Source organism: Drosophila willistoni, assembly GCF_018902025.1.
Source record: "Drosophila willistoni isolate 14030-0811.24 chromosome 2L unlocalized genomic scaffold, UCI_dwil_1.1 Seg196, whole genome shotgun sequence".
Taxonomy (NCBI): Eukaryota; Metazoa; Arthropoda; class Insecta; order Diptera; family Drosophilidae; genus Drosophila; species Drosophila willistoni.
In genome coordinates this window covers 6,655,140-6,680,884 of record NW_025814048.1, presented here as the reverse complement: position 1 = coordinate 6,680,884, position 25,745 = coordinate 6,655,140, and the positions used below count along the sequence as shown (strand labels likewise).

The 25,745-nt window shown below is 36.4% G+C and overlaps 3 protein-coding genes across 5 annotated transcripts in view; all 3 read left to right on the top strand.

The window, feature by feature from the left end:
* LOC6640274 (protein prickle) overlaps positions 1-25,745 on the top strand; it is a 71,840-nt gene that overhangs the window by 33,977 nt on the left and 12,118 nt on the right. The window contains exon 1 of one of the 3 annotated variants that reach the window (XM_047010185.1): positions 13,883-15,122. The exons of the other annotated variants lie outside the window; for them this stretch is intronic. Within the exon in view, the coding sequence (XP_046866141.1) occupies positions 13,993-15,122 (1,130 nt within the window). The 5' untranslated portion in view covers positions 13,883-13,992. Of the gene's footprint in view, positions 1-13,882; positions 15,123-25,745 lie in introns of those variants that run through there. 3 annotated transcript variants of the gene reach the window in all.
* LOC6640272 lies at positions 28-1,874 on the top strand. Its single transcript, XM_023182140.2, has one exon. The coding sequence runs from the start codon at positions 28-30 to the stop codon at positions 1,858-1,860; it is 1,833 nt and encodes a 610-aa protein (XP_023037908.2). The 3' UTR covers positions 1,861-1,874.
* On the top strand, positions 1,900-4,863 carry LOC6640273. The gene is made up of 2 exons (XM_002063152.3): positions 1,900-4,104; positions 4,845-4,863. The coding sequence occupies exons 1-2, from the start codon at positions 1,973-1,975 to the stop codon at positions 4,846-4,848; spliced, it is 2,136 nt and encodes a 711-aa protein (XP_002063188.2). The 5' UTR covers positions 1,900-1,972; the 3' UTR covers positions 4,849-4,863.

The window sequence follows — 25,745 nt, the reverse complement described above, 5'->3', positions numbered from 1 at the left end:
TTGATAAACACTGCAAACAAACCAGCAATGTCAAAAACAAAATCAAAAACATGTCAACCATTTATGCCAGCTTCTCAAATAAATTTTCTAGAACAAAGCGAACAAAACTTGGCCTACGACATTGTCGATGAACTCTTTGGTCAACATGATTCCGAGTCGTTGGTTGCCCCACAGCGGAGTATACCCTCGAGCGAAAGTTACGTAGATCAGCGTCTCAAGTACTGGAAAATGATGCTGCGGCAACGAAGAGCATTGCAGAGAAAGCTAAGACTGGCCACTGGCAAACAGCCGGAGGAATTGCTTTTTAATCATCCAACCAGCATTGAACATTCCTCCAAAGAACAAATGAAACGGCTATTGGATCAGGCTAAGAGAATTGATAGAAAGGAGGCTGTCGAAATTGTTGGCTTGCCTAGACGAGCAGCTACGGAACTTCTGGGCACTGAAAGTGCAAAGAGTGTGGTGAAAAGCAAATGGCTTCAATCCAAACTTCTTGAGGATCATGTGGAAGAGCAATTATCGAATATTAAAAGGGTACTTGAGTTTTATCCCGATACTAACAATCTGGAGGTAGTGGGCAAGGGTATCCATGTTAGGCCAACGGGCAAATTTGAAACGTGTCAATCCATCAGCAGCAGCACTTTGACAACGGAAACGGCACCAACTTTGAACGATACGATCAGTCAGATGTCTACAGCTACAAGCATTGGAGTTCGATCGTATCGTTCAAGGTTTTTGGAAGAGAACCTGGACATCGCTCTACTTATTAATGGGATGCCCTATAAGCCACAATCACCGGAGTTTTCACCCAATATGGAACGTATGTTTGTGTGCAATCCCTTTGAGAACATTTTGCGTACTGTTATGCGTATCGAGAATGTTGGTCGTGTAGCCATTCGTTTTAGTTGGATGCAGGCAGACTTCTTTGCCTATAACAGTACACTTTTCGAAATGCTGGATGATGAGTTCATTTTCGATACATCTCCGTTTCAACTTCGTTTTGGTGAAACCCGTGAGGTTTCAGTACTCTTTCGTCCCCGCAAAGTATCGATTGTGAAACAGAGATGGCTTCTGATGACACGTCCCCGCATTTTCTGTCATCGTCCTTGCGCTCTTACACTTAATATGCACGGTCGTTGCACACCATCGCCAGAGTACACCAAACTTCTCTTAGATTACACATTGGATTACCTGCAGGAAGTGCGGAAAAGTAGTTTAAAATTATCATTCGACAAGCTGCAAATAAGTAATATCATTAGTGAACCTTCGGCCTGTTCCTACCCTTATCAACGAACTTTGGAAGAGCGAGAAGCTTTCAATAAGCGGAATAAAGGGTTTAATTGTGCCACATTTGACGATATGGAGGAGCTCAAACTGTTTTATGAGCGCATTAAACCATACCCTAGATACCCAAAATGGGACTATAGTGTTCGTTGGCTTATCAACCTTGTGTGCCAACATGACGATAAGGCGGAACGTTTGCAGCTTTTCAAAGACTTGCAAAATCTTCTTGGACGACTGCGTGGCAGAACTAAAACTCTAAAGGCTGGTGATACCAAAGCTCGTCTATGGGAACGTCAACACACAAGATTTGTCTATGTTCGTGGTGTGATAGGCAATGGTTTGGACATATGGGAGGAAAAAATCTGCTTACTAGAGAAATTGTTGCTCAAACAACGTTTGCAATCTCAGAGGGCAGACCAAGAAATGACAACCAATGAGGCTCTTGTTAAAAAAGTCGAAAAAGAATTACGTCACTCAAATCATTTTCGTCAATCTATATATCTTTTTTCGTATAATGTACTCTGTAATTTGGCTGAAGATATAGTTTCCGTAATTGAAAGCACTGAATTGGTCTGAACACAGTATGCCAAGGCAGCGTAATAAAAATGGAAAACACAAACACACAGAAAACACAATTTGAATTGGAATATATACACTTTAAAGATACTGAAACGCAAACTATAACACAATGGCATACAGGGATCGACTCATTTCATTTCTAACCACCATGAGAACGGCGCAGTCCACACACAGTGTGGAATCAGCTGAGAATACTTTGGTCCTAAGTTCCACGTCTACAGAGGAGATATACGAACAGACTTGTGGCCTTAAAACTGTCACCCTTCAAGATGGTAAACAAGTGGTTGATGATATTGTCAATAAAATATTCGACAAGTCAAATGGTCTGGTTCATCTCTCAAGTAGCGCTTGTTCAATGAGCAGCGTTTTGGAAGAATCCACAAAAATGGATCATCGCCTAAAGTTGTGGTATGAAACACTACAAGATCGCAGCAAAATGCAACGGAAGATACAGCGAAAATTAGGTCGACGACCAGATGAAATGTTATTCAATATGCCCACCACGATAGAGCAACGAGATAAGGGCATGGTGCAACGTCTGATGGATTATGCTGATCGCATGAATCCAGTGACTCTAACTGAAAAAAAAGCCTCCATTTTGCCGTCGCACTATGACACCGAAACCTGTCAGCAAGTGCATCAGCTAGAGGAGACACTGCCAAAGGCCGAGCGGCAGGGTAAAAAAACTGTAGAAATCAGTGGTCTGACCAAGACAACCATGGAGGAGATAATGGGACCTGGGTTTGATTATACCGACATACACAGTACTAATGAGAGAAACAAAAAAAATAAATGGATCAACTCAAAGGTGTTGGGCGAACGTCTCGATAAGAAATGCAAGGATCTTAAACGTGTACTTAATTTCTATCCGGATGTTGAAAATCTTCAAGTAGTGGGCAATAATGTGTTCGATCCTATTTTTGAAGATGACGATGAAAAAGACATCGAGAAATTGGCCCATTCTTCCCTCTACAGCATAAGCAGCAGCACCAAAGAGAGTGTCATTAGTGAAATGCAAGAGGCGGAAGAGCAACAAGATGTGGAAGAGGAAAAGCCTCCCATAATTAGGCTGGGACTCAAGATCAATGACAAAGTCTTCGTCCATAGTAAGAAACAGAGCGCATGTTCCGTTTCTTTTGAAATAAATTTTGAATGTGAACCTTATGAGCGTGTGTTGAAAGAAGTTCTACGTCTGGAGAATATTGGTACCGAGCTCATCAGTTGCCATTGGATAAGTCCAGAGTATTATAAACGCAATGCTAGCTTCTTGGCTGCCAATAACGATTGTTTTACCTTTGATCGAGAACATTTCATCCTCTTTCCTGGAGATATTCGGGTAACCAAAGTGATGTATCAACCCCGTCGTTGCTCATTGCAAAAGCAACGTTGGGACTTGAGAATTTTTCCCAATATCTTTTGCATCAAACGTGATACGGTAGTTGTGAAACTTCATGGCAAATGTGTACCGGCCCGTGAGTATATTGAGAAAGTCAATAGGCAAATTAACTCAGTGATTGACAAGGCAAATAAGAAAGCAATGGATAAACTGACAAGTCATCAGGCATCGCTAGTACCTATTATTCAGCCCCAAGAGGTTATTTGTCCATATCAAAGGGTTTTCGATGACCGGGAAATTTTCAATGCTGAAAATAAGGGCTATCACTGTGAAAGGTTCGACGATCTGGAGCAACTAAAGAACTTATATGAGACACTTAAGAAACCCCGAGAGCCCGTCTGGGATCTACAACTTGAGACTATTAGAAAGATGATACTTCGCCAGCCAGAAGCAGAACAAAGAGAAAGCACTTTCAAGAAACTGAATAAAATGTTGGACACTCTTAAATGCGGCATGGGCGATGTTGGTGAGGCAATATTCCAACATTTTGGTCATAATACCGAACAAAGTCGTTCGCGTTTTATCTATGTGCGTGGCTGTATTGCCAATGGGATTCAAGAATGGGAAGATATAATGTTAAGTATAGAACAAAGTTCTCTGAAAACAGAATTGACGCGATTCTATGCTCGAAAAGCCAACGAAGCGAATAAATTAAGCCAAGAAGACTCTTCAGAGGATGATGAGATTAAACCCTGGTTACGTAAACTTAGACAATACAATCCCGAAGAATATGTCCTGAAGAAATTGAGGGGGAAAAAGTATTATCGCGATTCACTCTATATGCAGACGTATTCCCATCTATGTGACGTTGCCGAGAATGTCGTTTCAGTCATTGAGAGTACTAAGTATGTTTGAGATTTGGTATTAATTGCCAGTTATTTGTTGCAAGGGCTAAATTTCCAGTGCATGCTTAAGGGTTAATCCGTAATATGTGTGGCATACTCTTAGGCTGCCAAAGCAAAAACTAAGACACATAGCAAATCTATTAGCACAGAACAGGGAGAAAAAGAAACGAATGGTATAGAAAATGGATTTCGATGAGTCGAGGGAGGGCAAGAAAAGAAAAAGAAAACTATTTCATGCATAAGGACACACCTGCGAACTTCTGGAACTCTAACTTTTCCCATTATTATGGCCTTTAATGGGCCAACAAAATTGCCCATTCCTGGCCCTACCCTTGGGGAGGACATCTAAATGTTCCAAATGTTGCTTGGATAAAGTTTTCCTCCCATGCCCGCCCTGTCATTCAGCCATCATCTATAACATTTGGCTTCGATTTCTGTTTGCTGCTTTGCATTGATTTGATGACACTTTGGGGGCTTATTTTATTTCCACTAATAAACGACGATTGCGTGTCAAAAAGTTGTCTGCCCATTTCATGCCATTTCGGTTTGTTTTTTTCCCGTTTCGGAGGGAATTTTTGGGAAGGGTGTCTAACGAAATGTGCCAACAAACGAGGCCATTATGCTTGCAATTAGCCAAATTGATTTTCTGATAGCGTCAACCTCTGCCACCCATCTAGCCAAAAACATCCATATTCATTTGGGCCTATTAATGAAGTTTTCTCTTTGCTTTTCATTTGCAGGTAAGCAATAGCAACATAGCACCCCAAACAATTACACGCATCTTTTGGCCAGGGTAAGTGTCTTTGATGCATATGAGATGCCGGCCCCATCACCTCGGGAGCTTCACACGCATCCGAGCTCCATAAATCATTAAAAAAAAAAGAAACACCTAGGAAAAAGTGAAGAAAACGAAGTTGCGTATTGAGAGAAAAAAGACAAAGCATTTCCGTTGAGATTTAACTTCTAATTAGCCCACAGACCGCATTAAGAGTTGCGGCTTAATGATCGTGACCAACTAACACGGCCTTGACCACACATACATGTACAATGTACATCTCTTATTATCATCGTCAAAATTTCCCCTTCTCTTTATTACTTATTATGTCTTCCACAAATGTAAAGTACATTTTCATTTCGTGTGTTAATCGATTGTTGAAATAAAAAATCAATTGCATTAGATAATCCCCCGTTGGCCAGGGTAACAACATTAGTTCAGGTTTCAAATAAAAGCCACGTATCAATAATGTGCCCTTCAAAAAGTCAATTATTAACTACATCAAATAAATAATTCAATGGCAACTCACCTCAAAGGGACACGTGTGATTGATATTTGAATATTCCTTAAACATATTGTAGATCATTATGACAAATGGATTATAGTTTTTCCTATGAAAACGGCAGCAATCCAAAGTGAAATCAATTATCCATGGCTTATAGCCATTGGCCTTCTTCAAAACCTTTGTATGCACCGAAACTTTATGGGCCGCTTCCAGCATGGTGGCGTTATAATTAAAGACGACTCTATCCCGCTTAATGGCCTTCAATCGACAGTTGTTGACTATATAGCGCTCGTCGTAGGTTAGACAAACTGCATTGGTGAATTTCCAAATTACAGCATCCTTTAAAAATGTTTTGTTTTAATTAATTTCATTCATATAAAAGCTATTTAAAAGACAACTTACCGCATAGCTAAAAACCAGCAGACAAATAATTATACGTCTAAACGGCATGACGATTCAAAAACAATTGTATTTTATTGTTTGATTATTTATGCAAAATATATTAAACGTAATACGCTTGGTTGGTCACAACGATTGACTTGATTGTCAAAATGTATATTAATGACGTTTTCCATCATAATGGTAAATATCCTCTACATAAATGAATTGTCATTAAATAAAAGACTGTCTAAATTAGAACATGCTAATAAAAGAGGTTAGTATTAGAAGTTACTTACGATTAAACTGAATAAAAGATAGAAAAAAGAAAGGGTATTCATAAATTTGGGTAAACATGGGAGATGTGAGTTTCGACAATCATCGAAAATTGCAATTTGTAAGATTTAAAAGTCTTTTTATCTATATTTTTGTATTCGATACTTTTCTGATGTACATACGAAATTTTTGTTAAACGAAAAAACCCTTAGAATTAACGTTTAATTCTAATTTGTTAAATATATACCTACATATGTAGATTAGCAGAGCATAAATGGATTCTAGTTTCAATCAGTTTTTATTTAATTTCATTATCTTGTTACGTAGCGAATACTTTAAGACATATTAAACCATTGCATCCAAAACGGGATAAACATAAGAACAGAAAATATAGTATTCTTTTAATGCATAATAAGTAGTGCAAAGGAATTGATAGCATGCCTTTAGGCTTCTCAAAAAAATAGTTTTAGTTCTAATCAAAATATTTGACCAAAGTTTTCAAAGTTTATTTTAAGTATTTTAATATTAGCTATTTACAGAAACATTATAGACCTAGAGAGAGCCAGTAGTTCTTTAGTCTTAAAAATCATGTGAATGGATACTTTTTCTTTCCCATTTAAATAATCACAAATATGATCAATAAAATAAGGGAAATACGTTATTAAATACAAAATATAAATAAGGAAGTGATGATTCATTACTAAAACAATAAAGAACTTAAAAGTTTTTCAATTAGCTGAATCAATTTTGGTTTGCCAAATCAGCTCACATTTTTAATTCCAATTGTTGTCTAAAGTGTTGCATACTTTTAGTCGCTCTTTGAATATAGCTGTCAACTCTCTCTCTCGTATCAAATACAATCCACACAAAATGGTAAGCGAACTGCAAGCCACACTCTTTTGGGCCATGTCTGGAATTCCGGCTCAGTCTGAGAACGATAGCGAACGTGAACGGTTTACACCTGTTGCCAGTGTCGGCAATATCTTCATTAATATTAACTTCATAAATACGATTGATCGTAATCGTGTTGGAGTTTGAGTTGGAGCTCGATTTCGAGATCGGGTCGCCGTCGGGTTCATGTTATCTTGCGCCAGATCTGTCAATTACCGTTTGTGCCCAAAATAAAACCCAGCTGAATTTAATTACTTCGAAATATAAAAAGGAAAAATCCAAAAAGAAATATGGCTTAAAGTATGTTGAAAAAGTGTCGCTCTATGTGTGTGTTCGAAAAGTTGTGACCAAAAAGTGTTGCCGATGCCAAAGTGAAGTGAAGTTGCTACTTCTATTTAAGAGCCGGCTAAGTGCTAACAACATGGTGTATAGCCTCAGGTCTCCAGCTATCCATTGTCTACACATTGTCAACTTTTTATGCGATACATAATACCAACAGCAACAACAACAACAACAACAACAGCAGCAAGAAAAAATTTACATAAAAACTTCAAATTGAAATTCGAAGCCGATTTGATAGGCGTGTACAGGGGCTAAAAGCATATTTGTTGCTAGTATTACCTCTTGATTCTTGTGTGTGTAGGCAGCTTTAACAGATAACCAAAAGATTCAGATTTAGATTCACAGCGATCATGGGAATTTTAATGAATGTTCGTAAAACCACTGGATATCAATTATGGTTAATCGAACTCCAAAGTTTCCCATAGAAAAGAATTTCTAGAAATTTATGCAAAACTATTTAGTCCATCGAAATTAAAACGATAATTACTGAAAAAAAACCTTAAAGTCTTAAAAAAACCTTAAGACTTAACAAAACCATCGGCCGAAAAATCCATTCCGAGTTTTCTTAAGCTGCTACTTCTAATTGATGAATGTGCTAAAATTTTTAGTTATACATTTCATTCATTTTTATTCCCTTTGTTGCCATAAATGAGCATACTTTTTTTTCGCAAGAGTATGCCAACTATAAAGCTGATGCATTTTATGTACTTAAATTTGATTTATTTTGGGGCTTTAAATTTTTAATGGGCACATTGAGTGCACTTTCACCAACTCGACACCAGATGAAACGGCAGTAGTAGCGCATTTTGTCGTCAGGAATGAAGTCATAACCAAATAAGCTAACGGCTTCACTGAACTCAAGCAACAGCGAAACGAAAAGCTATTGCAAAATAAGGCAAATGAAGCAAACATTGGATTACAAAACAATTGTCTTAAGGCTTTCACTAAATAGCTTGGGTTTTTCAAGTAACGTTTGTTAAGAAAATATCGATTGCAGATCTTATCCATTGATATTTATATTAATATTTACGATTTTCAATCAATTTGAAAACTATTTCAATTAATCGTTAGATCGAAGAAAAACTAATCGTATCGCATATATATCGTGTTACTTCATAAAAATATCGATATGTCCATGGACAAGTATAAAATGATAAAATCGCTCAATAAGATTGGAAATTGGCTTAACATGGCCTTTTGGTTGCAATGTGTCAACAATGGCAATTGGCTACATATGTTGTGTACTACATAAATATCAGTATCGGCGAGTGTGTGTGTGTGTTTGTGTGTGGGCCAGCCAAGTGACAAGCTAGCTTTTGACCAGGCCAACAACAGGCAGATACAATAACAACCTCAGTAACAGATAAAACCACTAAAAACAACCGAGTCAGAGGCAGCAGTTGTTGTGTGGGGGCATTTGAGTAAATTATCTTTGATTTTTAATTGCCTGACAAGGCAATTAATTTCCAGACGGGTTATAAAAAAATTATATATTATATTTTTTTCTATAGACTTCGCATTGGCCAAAAACCATCTCAACAATTTGTGACCATAATAATTTTTTTTTTTTTTCATTGATTTTCCGCCTTTTGCCATAGGCTTTTTTTAGAAATTCTTCATAATTATGTAGCTGCTGCCAGGCAAATCGAAAAGCACAAATTTGATACCAGTCGATGGTGTTTTATGGTCAGTCAACCAACTAGTTGGCTCAATTATAGACATCTCCATAGACAACTGCATCAACTTTCTCCCTCACTTTTGGTTGCTGTTGCGGCTGATGCTGCTTAACCCCAATTGACGCCTCAAATAAACAAAATTGGCGTGTTAATTTGTTAGTTGCTGCCACAACAATTGTTAGAGCATGAAAAACCATAAAGAAGAAGCAAGCAACAAAAACAGCAACTAAAATAGGGAAAAAATCTCAAAAAATTTTTTTGTTTTTTCGAGGATAGACAGAACAGTTTACAGTTATTGGTTGGATTGGGTTAGGTTAGCATAACAAAAGGCTAGAATGGGTCGTGATGGGTCACTAACCGAGAGTTTGCCTGTTGTGTAAAAGTTTGTGTCTTAAGTCTTTTGTATTTTCGGTTATATGGCAGTTTGTGTCTTAAGTCTTCTGTTTCAATGTCAACGAAAATTAAGATAAATGCCCTCCCATCATTTGCATTTTACACATGTTCATTCGCCGTTTTTTTGTTTTTAGCTCAACTTTTGGTGTTTCCGTGGGTTTGGCTGGCCAATTAGCCAAACTAAGAAACCCAAGAGTTGTTGTTGTGCGTGTTTTCTTTTATTTTTATGGCCACATTAATTAATTAGTCAACAAAAAACAAAAAAAAAATGGTTATGAGTATTTAAATGAGGAAGTTATAAATTTTTATTTCATATGATTATGAGTTTTCAGTGCTCGGATTGCTTTTAAATGATAAATGATTTAGTTTAGCGAAATCTATCTGGCAGGCTGTCAGCTTATGTTAGCTAACCAAATCATCTTTGCCAATAGATAAAACTGAAAACTGGTTCACAACAACAAGCGACAACAAGAACAACAAATCATACAAAAAATAGAGCAAACGTTAGTTTAGTTGGCATTCATGTTATTATTTATTTTGTTTTTGTTTTTGCATATTGATTGCATTTGACATTCAACACGATCTATTTCAGTTGACTAGCAGTTGAAATTGAGATTAGATTTTGCCATTTTTAATTAAAAATCAAAACTCACTCAACACCTACACGAGACAGATGTGTGCTAAGGAAGACAAAGTGTTGTGACTTTCCATTTGAAGTGACAAATTTTCATTTAAATGGCATTTAACACGCCTGCCTTTCATTCCACCTAATAATTAACTTTTGTGTTCTTTCTCTCTGTTTCTTAGGCGTTAGATTATTATCAACTCCAATGAAATATGAGTCGCCCCCAAACCCAAGACAATGCCTCATTAGAGTGAGAGAGAGACGGGGCTCTTTTGTTGAGACCAAAAAGATAGAAACTAGTTTGACAGCTTAAACAGCCTAAACTATGTAATTATCAAGGGGAGAGAAACCTTAAGATACTTAAATTATAGTTCAAGAATCATTGCCTCATAAGATCTGGAAACAAGTTAATCCATTAGTCCAAGTGGGAGCAGCATCTTCTCGAACAGTTATAACTGGAAAAACTTTAAGTTGAACCGCAACTTCTAGAATTGTGGGCCTATTATTAAATACATTGTTTATCTAAGCTCTTTCATGTATGTATGTTAATATTGGTTATATATATGTCAGATATAATGAATTATGAAATTTTTACAGTTGTACCTCGGTTGCAGTCAATCAGAGAGTTCTACATACTTGATGATGAAGTTGTCTTGGCTTTCTAAATATAATATCTTGATAACTCTATAAGAACGGGTCTGTCTCCGCTTCTCTCTCTCTCTCCAACTCTTTTACTTGATGAGTTTTGATAATACCATTTTCTATGTCACACTATGAATACAACTTAGGAAATTGTCAAGTGGGCAGGAACCAACAAAGGGGATTAGAGAAAGAAAAAAATAACCATAAATGGACAAAAGTAAACCAAGACAAAGCAATTGACTTTTTAACCTGCATTCAAGTGTAAATTAAACTCCAATCTACAAAAGAAGACAGGCAGAGAGATAGAGAGACAGGAGAAAGACATAAAAGGCAAAGTGCTAGAAATATGCATAAATAACAATAAAATTAATTGTCTGTCTGTCTAGCATTTGCCACGCAGCAAAAAAAAAAAAACTAAACAGCCCCCCCTAGGATACGAAAACTTGTAAAGTGATCATAAAAAATGAAAACCGAAAACTAGCTAAGGCTAGCTGGTAATAGCTATTTAGATTGATGACGACTGACCCCTGCATTTGGCAACAGACAAAATATATGCAAATTGCCAATATACATACATATATGCCCAGCCGTTAGTTGTATCGATTTCAATCAATTAGCCAGTTAGCTGTGGGTCAACATGATTTTTACTTTAGTTTGCCAACATAAATAATGTTAGTTTATTGATAAATTATGCGACGATCACATAGGCGATCACATCGCCTAGATCTTGGCGTCACTTACACATGTCCCAGCATATGTATCAATAAATACTAACGGTGCTAGCGGCAGCTTCATCTAATACACACCACACTCACACACACTCACACACACACACACATCAACTTCAATCGCCGGAAGTCTTTGTTGGGCCTACATTTTCTATGTCTTTTTTGCTTTGCTTTTTATGATTATTGTGTGATCGCGTTTTAATCACATGAACCGACTCCCAACGAGAGAGAGAGATAGAGACTGTTGATTTTCCTTTGAGGAAAACTGGTTTTTGGCCCCCCCCCCCTTCACTGTTAATGCCACTTTACCCACTCATTGGTGCTCTAATCACACCCGCTGCCAGTTCGGTCTAACTGCAAAATCTTCTATTTGAGATCGCGTGCTGCGGTTTCTACTACAACTACTACTACATTATATTCTTCTTGTTCTTGTTCTTGTTATTGTGTGGTTGCCTTTTGCGGGAAAATCATCTTCAATTTTCTTAGTTGTTTTTCTTTTTTTGTATGTTAGCCGGAAGCTAATGCCAACTGTTATGTTTGTTTATGTAGGCGGGCATTCAGTTATGATTGCATTTGTTCTTGTTTATAATTCAATTAGTTGCACGTATAGCGTGGTTTTGGAAAATAACCGGAATACCATTGCCACTGTTTTCCCGGAAAACCCTTCCCTCTCTGTATATCTTTAGTTCTCTGGTGGCTTTTGATTGACATCATTCCTTTATTTTTTCAAAACAATATGAGAAAATACCTCAAAAATATGCTTACTCTCCAATTCCATTAGTTTGCCGCAAAAGTAGACTAAGAGCACTAAGCTAAAAGCAGCTTAATGCATTTTGACTCATAAGAGACTTGAACACACACACACACACTGGCTAGAGGCAGAGGCAGATGCAACTGGAAATGGACATGGCTAAGCTGCAATTGCTGCCAAGGCTTTTGGCTACCACTCAAAGTTGATGCAGCAGCTGCCGTTGCCGTTGCAAGCTAATGCTGATGGTGATGCTGATGCCTCTACTGATGATGATGAAGATGAAGATGAAGTTATTATTATCTGACAAGGGCATCGCCGCCGTTGCATTTGGCCTCTGTTGCACTTAGCGCTGCTGCTACGTGTCTGCGTTATCTCTATTAGTGGCGTGACTAATCGCCTCTCCCTTCTGCCTAGTCTCCATCTCTCTATCGCCTTCGGTTTTTTCTACTTGTGTACGTTTTGGTATTTGCCTTAGTCAAGGCTAAGACTGCCAATTTTAACATCATAACTGTGAAAATTCGATTCGATTTTCTCCTCCTTTTTGTTTACGAGAAGTTAAAGCTTCCGTGTGTTTTGGGGGGAACAAAAAAATATATAATGGCCATTTCCATCTTCCCGTCTTCATGCATATAAAATGAGCTTTTGTGTTGTTGTGGAAAATTATGGGCAATCGATCACTTGTGGTGAAAGTAAATTTCCTTTTGTTCTCAAAAGAGTTATTAAATGGAGTTTTCAAGTTTCGTTGTTGTTTTGTGTATGGCATGAAAAGCTTTTAAAAACTGTGGCAAAAGAAAGCTGAGAAAAAATTAATAAACGAAATGCATTTCAATAAATCAATGGATAATAGAAAACAGAAAAGTGTTGGAAAATAAAGCCAAAACCTATTATTAAGCAATTGATTAAAAGACAAAGCAATTTATTTTTCTTTCCTATGAACTCAATTTATGCCGACAAAAGCTTAAAGGAAATTACTAATAATTCAAAATGAAAATTAAAAGCTAAAAAATGCAAAATTATTTAAGTTTTAAGTGTTTGTAAAACACTCAAACAAATGCTAGAGAATTTTGAATGAACTTTGAAATCTACTTGTTTAAACTTGTTAATTGATTGACAAACAAAATATATTCAGGCCTAAAATAGGAAAAACAAATAGAACTTAAAATCTGAATAAACTGAATCTATCAGCTGTCTTTTATTATTATTCTTTTATATACAAAATTCAATTAAAACATTTTAGCTACAATTACAACTTCAAGTATTAAAACTTCGATTTGATATATCTTGATATATTTTGATTAAAAATTGATTCAAAAAACGTATTTTTAACTCTGACCTACTATTAAATAAAAGTATTTTTCTGACTGAACTACCTATATACATTTTAAATCTAACTTTTATTAGATTTTGATATGAATTGTTTTCGATTAATTTTAATTAAAAAGATTTTGTTGCCTAGTTTTTCCATTTTTAAAATCTTTGTCTTTATGACACGATATACTGAAGATTTTTACAAGTTTCCAAGTAATAAAGTTCTATTTAATAGAGGATGAAACTGGATTTTTATTCCTAATAAAAGTTAAAACAAGATTTCAAAGTTCATATTCTCTAAGCTAAAAATGCAGACAAGAAAACTTGAATTAAAGCAAAACTAAGAAATTCCTGAAATATATTTAATAGATCTAAACCAAGTAAACCAATCGAAATTGTTGTTGGCCTAGAAAAGGAGAAAAAGTAAAATATAAGCCAAAATAAATTTTGACCAACAATCTAAAGCAAAAAAAAGAAAAACTATAAAGAAAAGAATACCCACAAAAAATAATGTCATCGTTAACAAGAAAAGACAGCAAATGGAACAGCAAAAACCACTGAAAATAATTACAAGCCAAGAACAATAATAATAAGCAACATGAGCAGCCTGTCAGCGGTAGGAGCAGCAGCAGCAGTTACTACAGGCCAACCAGGCCAAGTACCCACTGCAATTTCAACTTCAGGACCAGCCACAGTAACAGCAACAGCCACTGGCAGCTTGGAGCCGGCGGTGGTGCCACGTACCGCCAATTTGCTGGCATGCAAACAATGGTGGCGCGTCTGCTTTTTGTATGGCGACCAGCAGAAATATTATCGACAGCTCTATAGCAAGGCAGCGGCACAGCGCCTGGCCGGGGCTAATCAGGAAAATGACAATGCCAACAGTACGGGCAATGGGAATGGCGATAGCGGTGGGAGGATCGGAGAAGAGTATGATTTTATCGCTGGGCAATTAGATGCCAACGAAGATGCAGACGATGGCATTGATCTGGGCGATAGTGGCACTGGACAGCAAACAGGCAGCAGTAGTAGTGCTGGAGGAGGCGGTGGGGGAGGTGGCACAGTACGCCCTCTATTTCCACTCTCCTCTTCATCGCCACGGCGTAGTAAAAAGTTATTGCGTTCGCTGAGAGTCCAGGGTAAAAAAGGAGATACCAAGCAATCGCAAAAAGATAAAACTCATGTCAAGCCCAGCATGGAAACAGAGCCCACTGTTAAGCCCAAGGCCAAGGTAACTGTGCTCGATGATCCCTTTCTCTTTGGCATCGATGCCGATCATTTGGGTGATCTGGTAATTAGGGGAAAGCAATACAATTCCAGTGAAGCTGCCGAAAATCTAGCTAAATTCTATAATCTTCATTTGGAAACGGATGCCACGGCTCAGGTATTGGAGATTATTGAGCATGAAGATGAACCGCCAAAGCCCGCTTTGCCGCCCAAGCAACGTCTCTGTCCGCCACCATTGCCGCCGGCTCGAATTACATCGAAGACGCCGACGCAACCAGCCCAGCAATTGCAACCTCTGACTGCCAGTGACTTACAGTTTTTGAATTTAAGCCTGCGCCAACGCAGTTTACCGCGCAGCATGAAGCCGTTTAAGGATCCTCATGATATCAGTTTCACTTTCAATGAGCTGGACAGCTCATCCGCAACGGAAGTGGCAAGTGGAGCAATCGCAACGGCAACGGCAACGGCAACAGCAGCATCAGCCCAGCAGGAGTCAAATGAGTGAGTAATTTTTAGCCTGTTCATTTGTCAGTTGCAATTTTTGTTGGTCTCGTGCGCTGACAATTTAAATGCATAAGTTTTATGTTGTTGTTGTTGTTGTTTTTGTTGTTGCCTTGCCCCTGGGCCACATGCCGCACAATGATTGATTACCCCAAGCAAAAGCACACAAGCAAACCGAGTCTTTGCCAGAAGATCACCAACAGCATCGTCGCTGTGCAGCGGCAGCAACTTGTTGCGCAAGTTGGCAGCCAACTTCGTAAAGAAGAAGTCAATGAACACACATTGCGTGTTCTGCAAAGGCAAACCGCAAAATGCACACGCAACTAACTTCGACCGCACCAACAACAACAACAACCACAACTACTTGGCCAACTTGTTCTTCTCTGAGCCGCTTGAAATTGAAACCATCCTACAGTGGGTTAACTATGTGCAAATATCTCATAAAAATTGAAAGTGTTAGGAGAACTTTTTTTAAAACCAAAGAGAAAGATAACTTATAATTAGGACCCCTTGACCCCTCTTGACTTGACTGGTCCAAGTAAAAATAGGTTATTAAATTTGGCTAGTTTTCGTAGGTTGAAGGTTATTTAGAGGTTGAGGATCCCTAAGTCCTCACATCCGCATTGCAGTTATCTAAAAGATAAATAAAAGACCAAAGCCAAGTACCTCTTTACCCTCTTAGATGAGGTTTTAATTGGATATAATCGAAATATAATTAACAAGTAAGAAATATAAGCGCAAGGATAATAGCAAAATTAAGATTAAGATCCGAAATCAATAGATTCAAGCTTTTTGAAACACACTGAACTGAACTTTGTTGAACTGAACTCTTCGGGCAAACATATAACTTTATGCATTTTTATATTTTGCTTTATATTTTAGTTAGTCTGTTGAGAATGAATGCCCTTTATGACGAACATCGTCATACAACATTCGATACATAGCTAGATAGACCGAAATTATAATCTTTTAACATATTTAGGTCACAAAATAAGTTCTTTTCTCAAAGCAAATAAATTTTGCACATATTAATGATTAATTGAAATTATGATAAAAATCATTTAAATGAAATTTAACCCGAGTTCCTTATATGTTCTACCCATATTAAATTGTCATATAAGTCAAATCAAAGCCACTGTGCAGTTAGCTGTGTGTCGCTTGGCTGGCGGCCAGGCTTTCGTTTCGCTGCATTGCATTGCATTGCCGTTTGCCTTTACGCATCACTCACAAGAGAAGCATATATGCAGAGACATCGATATAGACTCCACCTCGATTGGAGACTCTGCTTTCCAACGCCATCTCAGGTTACGCATACGCCGTGTTTGCCTCGACAACTGCCAAAGTGTGATTTACCAGGGCCCTCTTTTCCGTGTGTGTTTGTGAGTGTCTTGTATGTCTGCCTGTCTGTACGTCCGCCTGTCTGTCGGACTGTCTTTTCTTTTAAGCAACGACGATCTTTTAACATAAACATGAAGGCAGCAGCCGCAGTTTTTCTCCTCACGCTGTTTTCTCTCTCTATCTCTCTCTCTCTTTCTGACTATGGTCTGCTCTGCAATGCTTTTGGGTCCATGTCATGATTTTGCATAATGCCATGCAAATATCGGCCCTAAGTTATTGTATTTTTTTCGATTTGGCAGCCAGCTTATGAAATATGGGCGCTGGCTGATACCAAGGCGATTGTTTTCCCGGCTCATGACATTTCCTTTTTGCGGTATAGGCATAAAAGGGTCTCTCAAATGGTTTCTAGACTCTGGGCCTCGACTCGACTTTTCTATGATTTAGTATGCAAAAATGTTGAAAACAAAAGACTTAGGCAACAAACTAGCGTGCTGCAAAAGCCCTTAAACCACAACTCAATTAACTGACTGACCAGGCAACGACGATTCAAGATGATAATGAAGATGATGATTTTAAGAAACAAAAACAAAAAAAAACAGAACCCAACTTTGGCAACTACAAATTAGTGAGCAAGTTCTGACTAACCAATTCCCGGTTGCAATTCAAATGGCCTGCTAACAGGAAAGATATCGCAGGCAGTTCTCTTTTTTTCTTCTTTCTCTGACTCCTCTTCGCTCTCCCAGAGAATATACAATCAAAGCATAATTAATAATAATAACAGACGCCGTTTTGATGTGTTCTGTCATGGCAAGCAGTAGAAGTAAGTAGGAGGCAGCTTCAACTTCAACTCTCGAGCCAATCCGGTAGCCATTTGCCATTTGCCACACGCGATTCAGCTAGAGCCCGCCAGCAAATCAACAACAATTTTCACGACTGTGCAAAATATTTCTTTTACAACCATTTCAACCAAGTTCAAGATCGGGTTTTAAAAGAAGTTGAAGCTTTTAATTGCACCAACAGCAATAGCAATAGCCAAAGCAGCAGCAGCCATCAGCCATCATCTATTTAATGAAGTTATTAAATTCAGGCAATGCGCCCAGTCAGTTTCTCCATTTTGTAATTAACTCTGTGTTCAGCTCGTGTCTAAGCATTTGCCATTCAAATAGCTGAGCAACCAACGAAAGTTGCATAAATCGAATCCACTATCTCCTATTCCAACTCCAACCAACTCCTTTCTATCTCTCTTCAATTTTAATGCTCTTTGGGGCGTTTCTATTCGAGACATTTACGACTTGTTCGGCAGCTAGCTATTTTGCAAAAATTATAAAACAACAACAAAAAAATGCACAACACAAATAACAAAGAAAATAATTAAATTTTATGATAACTCCTTACGATCGAATTTAAAGGGCTACAACAACCTTGGAACAAATTTGGAAGATTAAAAGTCTATTCATTAATTTAAAGGATATTGCAATAAATACTATAACTAACTAAAGTGAAATTCTTCAGTTTTTATTCTACTCAAATTTAAATTCTATTTATTTTTTGATGTGCACATAAAATGCAAAAAGGAGACTTAAAACAAGACTTTATTAAAAGGAAATTGCATTATGTTTAAAAAGAGTTTAAATAGTTCAATGGTACTTACAATGGCAATAACATTCCTTAGTTAAATGCAAATTTGTAAGTGATTTAGTCTAATATGTACATATGTGTGTGTGTATATATAGATTTCCTGCAACATTTTGAATGAGCTGCACTTAAAACTGAAATTTATAGATTTCTACTTATAATGTGAAATCCGCCAAGTCATCTCTGAGTATTATATATTGATATAGGCTAAAACGAGTTAAAATTTTCTTGTCTCATTTTTGCATTTTTCGGGATTTGCCAATCAGGAAAATATAAATTTAACAATATCTGTTTAAGAAAAGATTTATATACATACATAAAACGGATAAAAATTTTTCAAATTTTATGATAGAAAATTGTATTTATCTACTTATTCAAAATTTTTGATATAAAAGCATTTAACAATCAAGTTTACTGTAGGTATAAAATCTACAAATAGTTTATAAAATCTTAATCTATTCTATCTTTTCTTTAAAAAAGGTTTTTTATAAATATCATTAAAGTTTTGAATGGAATTAACAAATTTTGAATTTAAATAACTAGATCTTGAAAATATATTTACTTTTTGTTTTGTTTTTGTGAGAATTTGGTCCTGTCAATTAAATGAAATGTAACTGAATCATGTGTTTTCCAGATTTCTCATCTATAAAAGTGACTGAAAATGATTTTAATGCTTTAATTATGTTAAGAACTCTATTAATCATTTAATTATGAGTTTTTAGCTCCACCCAATTAAGTTGTGAATTTTATATTCTTATGGCATATTAATCTTGTAATGACATTTAATGGATATTCTATATGATTCCATCTTTCCCATTTGCCACATAAATTTGCCAACACACAGTCATTTGTTCGTAAGATCTCTGCGGAACATTCATATTGATTTTGGTTTTAATTAACAAAGCCATTAAGGGTACTTGGCAAAAGAGTTGTTGAATAGTTGTTGTTGTTGCAGCAGCAGCTGACAAATGCGTTTGGGGCGTGGCAAGGCAAATGCCATTCGCTTTGCTCAGATGCAACTTAATTACAACAACTGCGACAACAACATAAAATGCTGGAAAACTCTTCACTCGCTCACTGTGTGTGTGTGTGCTTGGTATGACTCTTGGCCAGACAATTGGCCAGATTGTGGCATCAACACAACTCATGGTAGATGGCAGACAGGCGCCAGGCAAGTGCGAGACTACAACAACATTTGCAACAACTTTAGCAGCTACAACAACAGCAACAACAACAATTAACTCACAACCCACCTCTGTGATTTATTTATGCAAGGCGATAAAATATGATTTTATTTTTGTCTTCCTCGGTAATGTGAAAATAAAGCAAGGCCATTAAACAACAAAAAAAAAAAAACGATGGTTTCTTTTTGTATTTCTCAAACATGTTCCCCATGCTAATTGCCCCCCAAAAGGGGCGTGGCTGCCTCATGTTTATACGCAAACTGCGTTGCATATTAATTATATATATGTACATGTATGTGTATGTGTCTCTCTGTTTTTTACTTCGTTTTGTATTTGAGCATGATTTTGAACAACCGATAATGGTTACCGGTACCCCATAAAATAAAATAAAAAACCAGAGGGCCGGGGCTAACTTCGACCGCGTCAAAGTTTGTATACCCTTGCAACTTTTTTGGTAACTTTTTCCTTTTCAAAGTGGAAAAACTTTTTATCTAAAAAGGCTAATGTTTGCGAAAGAACGGCCTACAATCTTGGCATAGGAAATATCGAAGATATTGATCAAAGTCACTGTTTTCAACCGATCGTTCCTATGGGAGCTATATGATATAGTAACCCGATCTTGATCAAATTCGGCACAGTCATTAACAGATATATTAAACTAACAAATGTTTAATTTGAAAGCAATCGCGTCAAAAGTAACGAAGTTATTGACAAAAGTCACTGTTTTCGAAAGATCGTTCCTATGGGAGCTATATGATATAGTCACCCGATCTTGATCAAATTTGGCACAGTCGTTTATATGTGTAATTAACTCACCAATATTAAATTTCATGACAACAGCTCAGAAAATAACGAAATTATTGAGAAAAGTCACTGTTCGTGACTTTGCCATTTGTATGGGAGCTATATGATATAGTGATCCGATCCGGCTGAATCCGAGATATACAACGCCTGCAGTATATACAAGCCTACATGCAAAATTTCAGCTCTGTAGCTCTTACGGTCTAGGAGGAGTTTGCGTTGATCCAGACGGACGGACAGACGGACAGACGGACGGACGGACGGACGGACGGACGGACGGACGGACGGACGGACGGACGGACGGACATGGCTATATGAACTCGTCTCGTCGTGCTGATCAAGAATATATATACTTTATATAGTCGGAAATGCTTCCTTCTATGCGTTGCACACTTCTGACCAAAATTAATATACCCTTTTTGCAAGGGTATAATAAAAGGAGAAAAAACCAAAAAAGAGATTTAACTTCAAGCGTTTTTAAGCCGCTGTCAAAATGTCAAAAAAGAAAGAGTCGAGTCGAGAGTTTTGAAATTGAAATCAGTTTCAGTCATCGCCCCTCGCCCACCTTCTAAATACTTTGATACATTTAATGCCACAGCATAAATGTAATTCGTTATGGATCCAGGGCTAAAGAGATACAGATATATCACAACAAGTGCGTAGTTTTGGGTTAGATACTCGACAACCCAAAAGTCGACACTTGACTGACAGACAGAGAACAAAAGAAGACGATAAATACAAATTCCTTCGACTACAAATCATTTCCATTTTGCATTTTCATCTCCATCTAATTAATTAAACATTTAACGCACTTAGGCCAATAAATTTATTGCCATCTACTGGAAAACTGCGCGTAATTTTCATTGACAGCTTCACTTTGAATAGAATGAGGGTTGGTGGAAGGGGGTCTATCCCCTCTCTCTCTCGTTTTTGCATTTAAATTGCCAGCATGCCACTCGACGCGCCATTTACTTACTTTGTGCCCCAAGATTCCAGCCTTCGCCTGCATTAACACTCTTTACATTCCTATGACCAGCCTCAGACTCAATCTCTCGGTCTCGGCTGGTTGGCTCGTTAACTCTTTTCTTGAACTTGCTCAAAACTGATGGCCAAGGCTGGTTTTCAAACTGGTACCCAGAGCCCATGTGAGTCTCCAAGCGCCAAGTGCCTGACCGATCTACTAATAAAGATAAGAAGTTTTTTTCTTTTGATTTCATTGGATTGGAGGCGGCAAAATGTTAACGCTTTGCGCGTTATCATTGTTCTAAGATTGATTCGATATTATGACAGATTTATGTAAACACAATTCTCTGCCCAGTTTCCTGTCATGCATGCCAAAATCGTTGCCGGCGACAACTTAAATTGACTCTCAAATCTCAAATCTGATTCACTCTACCCACAAATCATTGGAAAAAAGAATGTACTCAATCTGCTTGTGTTTCTAATCAAATCTTTTAATTCGTGATGATGTTTTACTCTTTGCACGTTTTTTGTTTTTTGGTTTTTTAAATTTCAAGGTTTTAACATACACACTCAAATATTTTTAATTAAACTAACATACATATATCGAATGAAATGAAGCCTTAAACTTAAGTGAATAATATTTGGTGTTGCCTTTGAAATGTAAAAAATTATATTTTAATAAGAGAAGTTGTCTTCCTGATCACACAAATTTTATATGAAATTTTTAAATGCAAATGATTATTCTGTTAGTTTTAAGCATGAGGTCTACCTATCAATATAAAATGAGATTCAAATTTGCGGTTAATGTCTTCATATCTCCCTATCTGTCCCTATCGTGACTTTATCTCATTATTAGGGCTCAAAATCATAAGCACAGCTAACACTTAAATCAAAATGCTAGTAGCACGACATACTTAAAGAGTTATAGAGTTAAAAACAATTCATTTTTTTGAGTGTCTAACCAATTACTCTTACTCTTAAAACCGCGCTTCCTTAAATTAAATAAATATTTCGAATGAGCAGGTTCGAGGCCATTTATTGGAACAAATAAAAAATGAGCCGGATTTCTGTTTAACACTAAGCGTTTTAAGCCACTTAAACCACTCTTTGGTAACCAATACATCATTGATAAAACTATTTGGGAATTACAGCTCACCTTTTGTTATGTTCACCTTAGGCTTACATAAAATTAAATTTGCAGCCCACTAACAACAATAACTGCTCCACATTTTCATTTCATTTCTATCGTTATTAGTTATAAACTAAGTTGTTAAACCATTTTAAATATTGTTAGTTAAATTACTTTAACAGTTTTACGAGCGTTTAGGGTTAATAGTAAAGCAGTAACTACTTAACAACAGTTTAAAGTGTGTACAATAAATATATGTCTTAATTTATAGTCATTATATATAAAATAATCTTTTACTATTTCGTTTGTTTCGTTTGTTTTAAAAAAGAAAGAAAAGAATCGAGAATATATTCAGTGGAATTCCTTCTCCAGGTTTAAAAAATAATAATATTAATTGTTTTCTAAATTTTCCAATTATCTTTCTATAACATATAGAATAATATAATATATTTCTTTAACAATTGCATCCCAACTACTCCATTCCATAGACATATATTTATAGAACTCAAAAAAACCAAATGTACCTATATAATATACTTTTATAATCTTCACTTTTGCATTCGTTTGCGTCCTAAACTAAGCATAAAAGAGAGATAGTTAAGGTTTTAAACTGTTAACAAGTCTCTTCTGTTTTAACGACCTTTTTATCTAAGATTAAATGCAAAGAACTAGTGAAGATTTATCCCTGATATAAACCTGAATACATTACCATTCAATCTTATATCCCATCAGGCTGTCTGCAAGCATGATTGGCAAATAAATAAAAGTTGCATCCGTTTGGGGACAAATCATTAAGGTGTAAATTCCTTTGAATAGTCGATCGTCGTTCTTTTTGCTGTATCATTTAACTGTTGGCCATTCATAAAAAGCAATTAGCAGCTAATTATTTGTGCCATGTTTGAAAGGTTTGTCAACAAGGCAATACATGATGTGAAAGAAGTAAAAGAAAAACAGTTAGAGTAACAAACAAAAATGCAAATGTCCAAAAGTTTACCGTTGCCTTTGTCAACATTTGCCAAAAAAAAAAAACCTAAAAAAAAAAAAATTCGGCTTCTGGCTCAATTCAGCCAAAAGAGGGAACACCAAAAACCGTTGGAGGAGCACCAGCTCCAACTCCAACTCCAATCCAAGCTCCAGCTCCGATTTCATGCTGCGTAGGCAGAAGAAGCGATGCGGTTGTTGGGATTGTGTCGTTGTTGTTGTTGTTGTTGCTAGTTTTGTTAATGGCCAAGAAATTAGATTCCAATTGCAGTCGACCATAAATCAAAACCGGCAGCAAAACTTGCACGGGAATCTCTGGGAAAATGCAGCAACAGCAGCACCAATTGAAGTTACTTTTATTACGGTTAATTTGCGAACAGTTTTGTTGAGATGCAAGTCACATAAATCAAATTTAGCCCCAGCCAATGCCATTATTAATTAGACTTTGTCTACAGAATTTAGTAATTTTGTTCGCCTTTTGGATAAAGCCCATGATTTATGGCTCTAGAATATGACCATAACGTTTTCTATCTTTTTAATGTTTACATAAATCTTCATAAAACTATCTTGAACAAATCAAAAATATTGAAATGTCTACTCCAATTGGGTACTTCAATGTTGGGCAAATACTTCTTGGAACAATTCCTTATAGACACCATTAAATAAAAAAAAAATCAATCAATGCCAATTTGTTTACCAAAAAAATTCTCTTAAATGAAAAAAAACCAACGACCTAACGGATGCGAATCATAAAAAAAAGACAAAGAAACAAATGAAAGAAAAAATGTAATTATGGTCAAAAACAAAATTGAGCATAATCACCTCACCAAAGAGACTCCACACACAGTATATATAATACATATATTCTTTACACAAAAATCGAAGCAACCGCAAAGCATAAAAAAAGTCATAGGGGATGGGAATATCTTTAGCTAAGTCGAAGTTCTTATACCCTAAAAGATGGGCACAAGGGATTTTTTAAATTCTAATGGAAAAAGCATATACTGAAACAATTTTGTTAAATTAAGCCAGAATTTTTTTTGATTTTTTGCCATATACCGTTAAAAACTCACCGAGTTGATTCCATATGTATTATACCCTATCATTCCATATTCATTAAGCTTATTACAAATAGGAAATGGTGTGTATAGGAATCGTTTTAACCCAATGAATGAATGAATCCCATAATTGAAGCTATTAAATTAAACTATGAATATTAAACTTGTGTATGTTTCCCATTCTAGCGGCTTTTGTTATTACCCGATACATATCGTTCTGTAATAATAATATCCAAAATTTAAAGTATCACATTTCAGAATTAAAAATATAGGCTTTAGGTATAAGTTCTGTTCAAAATGCTTTAAAGTCGTTTTCAAGTTTCATATAATAAAATTTTTGTTTGAATGATTCAATTTGAACAATACTTATATTCATCGAATTAATATATAACTATAGCAAGAATGTTCAATGTTCGGATTAATATAGAACTATAGTAAGAAGTTTAATATGTATTTGAAGCTAAAGTTAATTGACTCTTTAAAACTAGCTAATCAACAAATTTTGGAGTCCTTCAAAAAACTTTAAGATTATTTTCTCGACAAATAGCAAATCATGTTATGTTTAGGCAACTTTCTATAAATCGTTTCAATAAAAGATCTATTATTATTCCTTGCGATCTATACGATTTCATCAAATGATAGTTATCGATAATTTGTTTGCAGAGGATTAAGCTCTTCACCTCTTAAGTGATTTGCCTTTTGTTAAAGCAATTTCTTCATTTTAGCCTCATCAGCTTTTAGTTTAACTAATATACCCTTATATTTGCAAGTGTATTTAAAGAAACCTAAAGACATGGCTTCAATTAAAAACTACCTGAAAAAAAAGAAGAGAAAAGAAAAGAGAAACAAGTTCATAGACCAAAGACAACGACCGCAGAAGCAGCTAAAGAACTGAACAGAAAAGAACCGAACTGAACAGAACAGAACAGAACAGCATCTCGTCTGGAGATAGAAGATGAATGCCGTAGGCTGGCACTTGGAACTTGGAGCTGTAGAACACACACACAGACACTCAAACACTCATATATATAGACCCATCTCCAAAAGACAAAGAGTGTGAGGGAAAAAACGACAACCTGGTGGGCGAAGTAAAACGCATTTTTCTCCTTTTCGTTTACAACCATATTTTGTTAAAATTTTTTTTGATGAATTTACAACGAGTTAGAAATTAATTAGAACTTGCTTGACCATATAGAAGAAAGAGCAGTGAACAAACTAATAGACGGAATCAATTACCCTAAAACACAAAAGGAAAGGAGAGAAACGAAAAAAGAGATGGGGAAATTGAGATGGAGTTTCCAGATGGAGAAGAAGTAATCATTTAGCGCTTGCAAAATTTGCATTGATGATGCAATTTCTCTTCTTCAGCCAAGTTGCTGGTAGTAGCCAAGTTTTCTAAGGTTCTCTTTCTGCATGATGAAAAAAAGCAAAAACCTGCTTTTGTTTTCCAGCTAAATGCAGTCACACACACACACACACAGGCTTAACACACACACACATACACTCAACGCTTTGGTGGTGTCTCAAGTGTTTC